Genomic DNA, 11,469 nt, shown 5'->3' on the forward strand with positions numbered 1-11,469 from the left:
TTCGGATGAGAGGAGGTGTCTGTTGTGTATGTGTTCAAACGCTGCAAGTGCCCAAAGAATACTGTGCTCAGTAAATTTTCGCTGGTACGCAATATTTTTACGACGTAAATGGCAACTTTTGGAGATCATACGATCGATGAATTTATCAAAAGTCCCGTGAAAAGTGTTGCAGCGATAAGTATTGTGGCCTTGTGTTGCAAAATGGAGTTGAAAGTGAATGGAATTCTTTGCAGTGATAAAACATAAAATAAGGATCAAACATGTTGTTTTACAATTTTAGAGACTTGCAAGAGAAAGAGAATATTCTTTGTACGATTATCCAAATTTTCTACTACTTGCTAATAAAAACTAACTTGCTAATAATACATGATAATGGAGTGACGTATTTCTCTTAGTCTCCTTTATGTGTTCCAACACCATGTGCAAAGTACGTAAATACTATTTACAAAAGTGCATTGCATTATATTACCAGCGAAAATTAATTATTGGCACACCGTTGCGCCTACTAATAGAAATGAATATGAACGAAAAGTAATTATAAAGACAAACGAAATACACGCCTGCACGGCCTGCATCTTCTCGAAACGTCGTGTTAAAAGAGTATTGCTAGACTATATGCTTCATCAACTTCACTGTTTCTCCTTCTTGGTGTCCAACGAAACCGTAGAAACATCTGCGTTTCTGCCCACCTCTTCCAGGAAGGTGGTCTCGAGATAATGCCGCATATATGAAAACGCGCTCTGTACATAAAAAGTTGCTGCTCGCCTCCAGAACGAAGACACGTTTTTCTCCAACTCCGTGAATCGCCCATACATTTCCCTTTTTTCCCTTTCGCTTCTTTTACTTTGCGACAGATCTCGTCCAGAATTTTTCCACAATGGCCCCTTGAAATTTCACGCACAAGGGGCATCTCGTTTTTTTCCTTCTCTATAGGTTTGATGTCAGATATTACGAAAAAAATTTTCACGATGTAAAAGTCCAACTTCTTTTCCTTCGTTCGTTCATCTCGCTCTTTCCTTCCTTCCGCTCGGCTTTAGAATTTCTTATCGTAAGAGGAAGTTGATAGAAGAATTTAATCAAAGCCGCGAGAGTAACATCCGTTTACGCGCGCGCGCGCGCGCGCGAAGCGTTCTTCTCCGAAACCACCAATATGGGTCACTCGACATTATGTCTGTTTAACATAATACAGTGAAAATATTTTATTAATATGATCATTATTCGACTAAACGTAAAAGGTTTAGGATTTTCTCCTGACATAAAAGAATATATGTTTTGTGATATTAAATCAATGACATTGTATTATCTATACCCGGCCTTTTCCCACAGCTAGCATCTAACGGCCATGTGCCACTAAGAAATTACGAAGTGATAACAGCGTATAGTTTATTATTTCCTCTGGACGAAGGCGGGCGTCTTTTTTCGGCATCCGGCTATTTAAACCATTTGAATTATGCCACACGGATCTCCCCTATCGTAGCTTCGATTCGTATCTCTTCGCGCCGCTCAATATCTCCAACTTCCTTTCTTGTTCGACACGTTCATCACAGCTTTCCGCGGAAACCAAGTTGACGCGTCATATGTATCATTCATAATTAATAGTTTACATAGTTCGCCGAAAATTTCGAGATCAATTTTGAACGTAAAGGAAGATAGCATTAGGTGTCACGTTGGAAATAAGCGTTATGATGAAAAGTAGCCACTTGCCGAGTTATATATGCTCTCCGATCGTCATGTATCGCAAAAGATAGTGAACTATTCAAGGAGTAAAGTTTTAAAGCTCTAAAGTTCTTAAAAAAAATAGCCGAATGATCCGGGGAGACACGATTGATCTATTTCTTCTTTTTCTTCTTGGATTTCCGTCTGTTACGGAATCTGATCTTAACAGTTAGTCTGTTAAGATCACCATGGTTCAATCGATATATTTTTCGCGCAACCAATTTACTATCACTGGACCTGAGCGAAGAAGACAAAGGGCAACCGGCAAGGACCCCGGGTGGTAGGGTTTAGGGCCTCCCTTGCGTTTACAAGATGTTCTGGAAAGCCGATGATGAGGCCGGCGTAGCGGGCTATTATATGAGCGCAGGTGTCGGTGCAGATGTCGCGTAGCAGACGGCCCGCCACGATCGCACGTCCCGCTTGCGGTGCCGCGTCTCTCGAAATTTTAATAAAACGCGAGCGAAAGAGAGAAGCTAGCCGGTCCCGTATATTAATTGTCTCACGACGCGAACCCGGGTGCTGCGACTGTACAAACACGCATGCACACACGGTTTCCGCGCCATGCATTCTTGTCTTCGCGCATTTCTGCATAGATTTGAATGCGGATCTGATGTCGAGGCTTTCGTAGAGACAAACTAAACAATCAGTGATCGGAATCAGCGAGCGGAAGTAAGACCTGTCGTAAGGTTCGGGCTTAACGCTGGGATTCTAACTATACTTTGTTCTAAATGGCTACTTATTAAATTAAGTTTTTCTTTACGATTTGCATTAGAAAATTAAACTTCTATATAATTATATTAAAATTATATAGAAGTTATATTAAAATTTATATAGAAAATAATATGGTCTCTCTCTCTCTCTCTCTCTCTCTCTCTCTCTCTCTCTCTCTCTCTCTCTCTCTCTCTCTCTCTCTCTCTCAAATTATTCCTGATGGCAGGGAGATTGAAAGCTTATTTGAAACATACAGTTCTTGTGCTATTAGGAAAATGTCTATGTTTGCCGCGTTTATTACACAAAACTGTTGAACTCTCTATTGATTTGGAGATACTTAGAAAAATTGAAATAAAAGTGTCAAGGTTTTCTCTTTTTCTTGTTGAAGAAATTGCCGTGTTTCCTTACTTTTTAATTTTATTACTTCCGCCGACAATAAGAAAAAATTTTGTTTCAGGTAGAAGTCGAGATGTTGTGATGGCTGGTAGGTCACGACGTTCGAGCACAGAGCTCGAACCAGATTTATCGGCGCCAACTGCCCCAAAGAGACCCAAGCAATCCGAAACCTCGTCCGAATCGTCTGGAGAGGAGCACCTAACGGAAGTGGAAAGTACAGAGGCGCCGCCGACCACGAGTAAGATATCTTTGCAGGCGGAGGTTGTGCTTGTCCGGGAAGGGGACAAACGACTCTCAGATGTTACGGAGGAACAGGCGGAAACGTCGAAGCAATCGGTTTTGATCGGCGAAACGTCCCCCCCGGAATCGACCGAGACGGATCTCCCCGAGCGAGAGAGCGAGACCGCGCCGATCCCGAGTACCTCGAGAGAAGAACCCGAAGAACAGCTCGGCACGCTGAAATCCATTGTAATGAAGTACAGCGATCAGGGCGAGCTCTCTGGTCCTTCCGGGAAAAGATCGGAGGAGACGACGGTACAAAGTTTCTTACTGCGCGAACATGCGTCGTACGAGGACCTGTCCCTTATCGGGAACGGCGCTTACGGGACGGTGTACAAAGCTAAGGATAAGACTAGCGGTCAAATCGTAGCACTTAAGAAAGTCAGGATACCTTTGACGGAGGACGGTCTGCCTATGTCCACGCTAAGAGAGATTGCCGCCCTGAAGTCGCTCGAGCGATACGAGCACCCACATATCGTAAGTACCTTTTAATCACAATATAATCTCTATTAATAAAATAACTACGTACCACGAATATATTGCGAAATCTTCAATATTCTGCATTTTCTAACAAAAATAGGATATTGTTATTCATTAATTATGTTCTTAATACTTAATAACGTAAATGTAACGTAAATACGATATATATGTTTGCTCTCTTCTCAGGTCAGATTACTGGACGTCTGTCAAGGAGATTATCTTGATTTACCGTCGGGTGACGGTGAACGATCCGAAAGGCTGGACCGTGGTCTCACCCTCTGGTTGGTGTTCGAACACGTTGAAAGAGATCTTGCTTCGTACATTGCTCAGCATCGGAATAGCTCGCCACGATCGGGCATCCCGCCGTATCTCGTGAGGCAAATGTCGAAAGAGATACTCTGCGGGGTAGAGTTTCTACATAGCCATAGAATAATACACAGGGACTTGAAGCCGCAGAACCTTTTGGTAACGCGAGAAGGGAGAATCAAAATCGCGGATTTCGGTCTGGCTAAGACCTACGACTTTGAGATGAGATTAACTTCCGTGGTACGTGGACAGATATAGCATATACAACGTATTACAAATTATGTGCTTTTGTCGACCACAAATATCTCGACAAATTCAGATTATATTTTGATTGATTACAATATTTAAAATTAAAATTGATATTTAAAATTAAAATTGAGCTTATTTATTATAATTTTTTCTTTAATGAGAGATTAAAATGATTAAAAAAATCAATCGAAAAATATTGGTTTATTGATTTATACATATATTTATATTTTAACTTTTTAATTTTAAATATTAAATTTATAAATAATAAAGTATAAAAACAATCGCCGTTTTGTGTTTTACTTTGGTATCTGTAGTTTAAAGAAAATAAGCAATGTTTGATATATGTATTATTTAATATTGCTATTAATAAAACCTTGTGATATTTTGTACATCTATAGGTTGTAACCCAATGGTATCGAGCACCTGAAGTACTTTTAGGATGTTCCTATGCTACTCCTGTAGATGTTTGGTCTGTCGGATGCATACTGGCAGAACTTTGCAAGCTGGAACCGTTATTCCCAGGTACCAGTGAAGGCGATCAACTGGACAGAATTTTCCAGTGAGTTACATTTTTCTATACTTTTTTCAGAATAAAATTTGCATCTTACAATATTTTTCTATACATTTCGCGCCCTTCCGTTTTTTAGAGTTTTGGGTACTCCGTCGCAGCAAGCGTGGCCAGAGAATGTATCGCTCAGTTGGACAGCTTTTCCATACAGACAACCCAGACCTCTCGGTGCAATAATACCAGATCTCAACAAACATGGATTAGACTTAATAAGGAATATGCTCATGTTTGATCCTCATAGTCGTATAACTGCAGCTCAAGCCGTAAGACACCGATACTTTTCCGAGGAGGGCGTACAATGACTATTCCATAAGTTATGTAGACTTATTGCTGGATTATAATCTGGCAAACTCAGACTGACATAATTATATTCAGGAAGAGAAGTATATATATATATATATATATATATATATATATATATATATGTATATATATACATTATACACATATATATATATATATATATATATATATATCATTTAAGCCTACTACAACAGTATAAAATATTATAGTACACACGTAGAATTGCTAGTAACACGTTGATTATTAAATATCTAATCCGAGTATTAACGATCACTCGTGCGTATAAATGCTACAATATTATAAATTTAATTAGCATTTAAATTTGTTATATCGTATTAAATAGTAGTCATTATACATATCCCTTACTTTTACACAACTAGCCTTGCGTAAAATTAAGTTATTAACAGTAAATATATAACAACTTAATAAGTTTAAGAAATAAGTTCCATAATATTTAAGTTAATTTATCCTAGGTACCTTTATGTACAATGTGAAGATGAGACGATTATTATTATTATTTTTGATATGTTATTTATTTACATAATAATGTCTTACCGTTTCAGTCAGTTGTCTTTTTATAATGACGTTATGAATTATACCTCTCTGCAGTAACTTTTTTTTTATTTCACAGCAGTTATTACTTAGCGGTTAATAGTTTAATTGTATGCACGACATTTGCATTAGTTACGTAAAATACGCGTAGTTGCGGCAAATCCTATTAGAGATACAAAAAAGCGATGTGCGATTGTATGTATGACATACCTAACTTAAGTTTTGATTCAATGTGAAATTAGTGTAAATTTAATTGTAAGATAACGCTATGTATATTTTTTTTATATAAGTAGAATTACTTTTCTAAGACTGGGGCCTTTTGCGACCCATTAGGGACACGGGAATGATTTAAAGATCTTCCGAAGAAAACCAGAAAGCGCACTGCCATTATACTTTGTATGTACCATGAGCCATTGCAATCATTAATAGCGTATTTTTATTACTGTACAATATCAACGACACGTGTATAAAGCAATAAGTAACAATAATATTTATGTGCCCTTAGGGTGCATTATTGTGTTGAGAATGTCGAAAATGGATAAGCGCATTATTAAGATGAGAAGACTGTCCTATGAAATAAAAGTTTTATAGTTTTACATGCAGGACTCTGGCCTGTAAGTCTGTAATCTCCCCGTGATATGTTCATCTGTAAACTTGCTGACTTTTTACAATGTCGTAAAGAAATGGGGAAAGCGATCTGTTGAAAAAGGAAAAAGCGTGCGTTTAGTTGGTTCTCAGCAGTAGTCTGGATTTGAAACTCGCGCCTCGAGATCTCGATCGTGGCTGCATGGACGCGAATGTCTCGACTCGCGACCTTCGGACCATAATAAAATGGAATCCAGATAAAATAAATAAGGCATCGAAACGTAAACCGTAAACGTGAAGCTGACGATACGCACGTTACTGACTGTCGTAGTTGCGACAGCGATTTTCGACATGAGATTGAGATTGCTATCGAACGTCATCGCAAATGCGTGCAAACATTTGACAGTTGGTGGCAACCTGCCGGTCTGCACCGCCACCGCGGAATCCGCCAGTTACAGAAAAATGGCGACCGAGGTGGAGAAGTCGCAGGCCGCTGCGCCGGAAAGTGACACGATATTTGGGAAAATAATACGTAAAGAAATCCCATGTAACTTTATTTACGAGGACAGCCAGGTAAGCAGTGGCATAGCACACGAAGATTACGTCCTTTCTGTCGAATTACCTGACAGATTCGACACCGGCGTCATTCGGACGCTTGCATTTAAGCTTGTTATCAAAAATATCAAACGTTATTTTGGTGCGATATTGCTTGTCTTAATACAAAAAGTGTGGCTAAAGCGAGTGATGCAAACATGGTCTTAAGCATTAAAGTTAATTTGTATTATATGTCATCTAGTCGTAGTCGCAAAGTATATCGCGTTTACGTATGTATGCAGCAAAAATTCTGTCCAATTATCTAAAATGATTTGCTATTATTCTGTCTATAATTATTACATAATCACACTTGCTCGAGTCTACCGAGTTATCATAGTAAAGATGGTGACTTGTTATGTTAGAAAAATTATAGATTGAAAAATATTGTCATAGATATTATATGTATAAACTATTTTTTATATATATTGGTAATCGCTTAATGAACAACGATAAATTTCATTTAAATAACATTTTTATTTAATAAAAATTATATTTAGTTATTTTTATTTAATAGAGCGCTGATATTATAAGATGTTTTATGATTTACAGTGTGTTGCGTTTGATGATGTAAGTCCTCAAGCACCCGTGCACTTTTTGGTAATTCCACGAAAGCCGATTCCACAGCTCTCGAAAGCTCAAGATGAGGACGAACCTTTGCTCGGTCACCTAATGAACGTCGCTCAAAAAGTTGCCAAGCAAAAAGGTCTGACGAATGGATTTCGCTTAGTTGTCAACGATGGAAAACACGGTGCGCAGTCTGTGTACCATCTACATCTGCATGTTCTTGGTGGTCGGCAGTTACAGTGGCCACCCGGCTAAAGTGTTACACATTTGAACATAAATTTGATTTCCATTATGAAGTCTTTATCTTCTGTTATAAAGTATAGATAAAAGTGAAAATATATGATTAAAGGATATTGCATAATAAAATACGTATTATTATCAATAATATGTATTTATTATGTACTTATACATATATTAGAGAGAATATGATTGACAATAGCATTAATATTATAATCGCGTTTCTCGCGATATCCTATTTTTACAGATGCAAAAGATGTGTTTATAAAAACGGCCTCATTTATTTATAGTTTTAATGATTGGAAGAAGTAGTTCTGCTGTTTATCTTCTTTCATACACTTCATATACAAATTCAATTCCATTTTCTTCCTGTGTACCTTGTGGTACCGCTGGATCCCTGGAATTATTATTAGCTATTGTAAGACGGTGACATGAATGTGAAACATAAAACCCAACAGAGAAATATTAATACTTACTCAATTGACACGAAGTCATTCGGAATAAGGGGAAAGAACGTATCGCATTCAAATTTTTTCTTTATACGCGTCAGGTACAATCGTCCAAAGTGTGGAGATTCCATAGCGCTCTAATATAAAATTATACACTAATTGTTATATCTAATTTAAATTTATATTGCTAATATTTACGCCTTCATTACCGTATTAGATTTGTGTTCTTTTAGTCGCACTTTCTGTACTTTCTTAAAATTATTTCTCTTTCCTCTGTCCTTGAGTCGCGAATACTCGTTTTAAGTTAAATGTAGAAAATATTTATAGCATCGCATTTAAAAAGGACAGATTTATTTTTTTCAAAATGTACATTACGTTAATTCATTGTACAAAATACCTTGTACACGCTACTTCCTCCTATTACCCATATCCTTTCTACTTGATTCTGCATTTCTGAAATCACGTCAAGAGCGTGTGGTATACTCTTGCACGCTATCGCCTCGTCTCTGCAATTCCTAAAATTGATATACGATCTCTTATCTTCTGAAGAATTAAAATTTTTTCACATCATTTCACTTATAATTACAATAATTGCGAAGTCAACACCATGTTTATGCGGTTCTTCAGAGGTCGATACTTCCCGGGGATGCACTCCCACGTGCGCCGGCCCATAAGTACGACGTTCCTTTTATTTTTGTCCTTTGTGTCAGTCGTCATGCGCGTGAAGAACGCCATTTCCGTCCTACGTACGAATACTTAGTTTAAATGTTTCTTCGAGCTCAGTCACGTATATAATTTATTAACAATCTTACTTTAAACGCCAAGGTAAATCGCCATTTGCTCCAATGCCCATATTTTCGCATGCTGCAGCGATTAGCTCTAATTTAGGTGGCATATTGAGATACACTCTCGAGTAAATCCGGTGCAACAGTCCTGGACCATGCAATAATATCATTAAATTCTGTTTATTTAAAAAATCATTATGGCAAAAAAGGTTTTATCTGCAGTTTTGTTACTCCATTAAAGTAAAGTTTTTAATTAAGTATAGGAAAAAAACGTGAAATATTTAATGTTGATTTTTCAATGTAATTACGAGTTTAAAAAAGCGACAATCACTCAGATGTATCAGATACGATTACAAATCATAACATAGTCGCTTTAATTCATATCTTATCAAGCAATCAAGAAAATTACAATTCCTTTCACTTTGTCAATGTCAATGACAAAACTGCTATAACTCGAAGTCTCTTAAAAATTTGCTTCAAAAAGTATAAGCTTTATCTCTCTAATTATATTATAATAACTATAAAAGAATTTATAAATTGTATTTAGCAATCATATATTTTGAGGCAAGAGCCTTAAAATTTATGATTTTTCAGAAAAATTTGCATATTTTTACTTCTATTCTTAATTTTCTATCAGATATTTTCTCAGTTATACTAAAAATCCGTTTGGTTTTTACAGAAGTTGTTGGCATACACAAATACTTTTACACAATTCCTATTATGTTTTGTAATCAAGATTCTATAGTTCACTAGTACCGGCTTTTTTTCTTAGCACTAATCTTTTAATTGGCTTTATAGAAATGCAAAATTCTTGTCTAGAATTAAAGTACGCATCAAAATCTAGGTCATGGTGATCGAATTTATATCGGAAACGAGAAAAAATTAATATTTTTGTTAATTTTTGGTATACGTGACAATATTTGCTTTGTACAAAATTTCCACAATAAATATCCACAAAATTAGACCGGCATGACCTAGGGGCAACATTTAAGAACAATATCATGCAATTAGATCTAAGATTGGAAGCCTAGAAAAAAAGATTAGTTTAAATAAACTTTTATATGTGCAAAAGCACATTCAGGTTGACATTGCGTGTAGCGAGAGATGGCGCAGCAATCGAAACAAGGACAGATGCCTCTCGTTAGACAAGGACAGATATAGATATATGACATAGAAAACAGGATTAGAAATGTTGACATTACCGACGTCGAGGAAGTTCAGCCTTCACTTTAGGATCCCCTTAAATAGACTAATAATCATGTTAGTTACGTGAACGGAAGGTCTAAATTGCTTCAATGTTGATCGCCACGTATTAAATTTTCCGATGATCTTCTCAAGTCAACTTATTTGCTTGCTTTATTTGCTCTAACACCACTCTACTGATTACCGCGAAGCCAACCAACTAGCAAACACTAACGGTCGAGCGAGTTGAGCCATTCATTCGAATAGCTTTCCCCTACCATTCTGTTTTGTAATTCTTAAAGGAAACGCTCCCATAAAGACGCTCGATATTTTTAGTAATTCTTTTTGATAGACTTCTTTACTTCTTGAAAAATGTAAGAAGAAGGAAGAAAAACCTTTCACGTGTGATGTATGCATATAATAAAAGATATAGGAGAGAAACTTTTAAACTATGAGCAGAGAGAAACCTGAGAGAGGCCATCCCGGCATTTTTCGTCAATTTTTCTGTGTCGCATTTTCCGACGCGCCGCCTGAGAAAGTGCGCATCAACTACGTCGTTTCGCTCGGTAACCGCACATGGTTTGCGTCCGTGCTAATGGTTCGTGTCCGAACTAGCCAGTTCGGAGTTTCGGACCCCTCTGGGATATGCTGCGGCCGCGGCGGCCGCGCTCGGCCGGCCCCGGCGCTCGCCGCTCGGCAAGCTTCGAGCGAGAAGAGAAGGACAGACATACGATTTACTGTCTCGGTTGTCTCCGTCTATGACGTGCTGCTTCGCCGGCTATGCGACGTTGCCACGCATTTCGGGTATCGCGTACGGTGTCTCGCCGAGTGCCGAATCTCGAGTTGGCAAATCGATGAGATGCGCTACGTTACATTTATAAATATTTATAAATTATATATATATATATATATATATATATATATATATATATATGTATGTATGTATGTATGTATGTATATATGTACATATATATATATTATATATATACAATATATATATATATATATATATATATATATATATATATATATATATATATATATATATATGTATATATATATATATATACATATATATATACATATAGTATATATAATTTATAAATATAAAAACTGTAAATAAAACAAAATAAATATTTATTAATAAACAAAACAATTTCTCTCGCCAGCGAATAATTCAAAATAAGTCGTTTTATTTTCGACCCAACTGGCCAATTGAAACCAAATTGCACAACGTTTCGACCGAATTCCGGTCCTTATCAAGTGCTTTAGGTTACACCGATCCGCATAACAAATTTACATGCATCGTTGACGTGGTGTCCTGACAACGTCAAGACAAACGCAAAACTAAACAAAAGACAAAATAATACATTTAACAATAAAAAACTATATAAAATCGTCATAATATCGCGCTGGTCAAAAACAATAAATTAATTAACACTGTAAATCAGTTAAAAACTTACAATTCTTATGCGTTCCAAAACAAACGGTGAGATCAAAACGTCACAAGCCA

General features: G+C 36.8%; 3 protein-coding genes across 12 annotated transcripts in view; 2 read left to right on the forward strand and 1 right to left on the reverse strand.

Moving 5' to 3' along the window:
* LOC143905815 (cyclin-dependent kinase 4) overlaps window positions 1-6,162 on the forward strand; it is an 81,474-nt gene extending 75,312 nt beyond the window's left edge. For 3 of the 6 annotated variants that reach the window (XM_077421418.1, XM_077421423.1, XM_077421424.1), the window contains exons 2-5: window positions 2,889-3,579; window positions 3,769-4,128; window positions 4,536-4,696; window positions 4,785-6,162. In XM_077421418.1, the coding sequence (XP_077277544.1) occupies window positions 2,905-3,579; window positions 3,769-4,128; window positions 4,536-4,696; window positions 4,785-5,007 (1,419 nt within the window). In that variant the 5' untranslated portion in view covers window positions 2,889-2,904 and the 3' untranslated portion in view covers window positions 5,008-6,162. Of the gene's footprint in view, window positions 1-2,884; window positions 3,580-3,768; window positions 4,129-4,535; window positions 4,697-4,784 lie in introns of all 6 variants that reach the window. The other 3 variants (XM_077421422.1, XM_077421419.1, XM_077421420.1) reach the window with 1 other exon arrangement.
* A 234-nt stretch (window positions 6,163-6,396) lies between these two features.
* Window positions 6,397-7,727, forward strand: Hint1 (histidine triad nucleotide binding protein 1). Its single transcript, XM_077421430.1, has 2 exons — window positions 6,397-6,718; window positions 7,289-7,727. Exons 1-2 carry the CDS (start codon window positions 6,497-6,499, stop codon window positions 7,556-7,558), a joined length of 492 nt encoding a protein of 163 aa, XP_077277556.1. The 5' UTR covers window positions 6,397-6,496; the 3' UTR covers window positions 7,559-7,727.
* On the reverse strand, window positions 7,676-10,802 carry Dhfr (dihydrofolate reductase). 5 transcript variants are annotated; one of them, XM_077421426.1, is made up of 6 exons: window positions 10,424-10,802; window positions 8,802-8,922; window positions 8,576-8,731; window positions 8,387-8,504; window positions 8,017-8,126; window positions 7,676-7,937 (listed from the first exon to the last, which is right to left on the reverse strand). In XM_077421426.1, exons 1-6 carry the CDS (start codon window positions 10,443-10,445, stop codon window positions 7,862-7,864), a joined length of 603 nt encoding a protein of 200 aa, XP_077277552.1. In that variant the 5' UTR covers window positions 10,446-10,802; the 3' UTR covers window positions 7,676-7,861. The 5 variants fall into 5 exon arrangements, with proteins under 5 accessions (XP_077277552.1, XP_077277553.1, XP_077277551.1 ...); XM_077421427.1 differs by having other exon boundaries at window positions 10,352-10,434; XM_077421425.1 differs by lacking the exon at window positions 10,424-10,802 and adding an exon at window positions 10,235-10,397.
* Window positions 10,803-11,469: the final 667 nt, after the last annotated feature.

Source organism: Temnothorax americanus, unplaced genomic scaffold (genome assembly GCF_048541705.1).
Source record: "Temnothorax americanus isolate GAGA-0224 unplaced genomic scaffold, ASM4854170v1 Scaffold67, whole genome shotgun sequence".
NCBI lineage: Eukaryota > Metazoa > Arthropoda > Insecta > Hymenoptera > Formicidae > Temnothorax > Temnothorax americanus.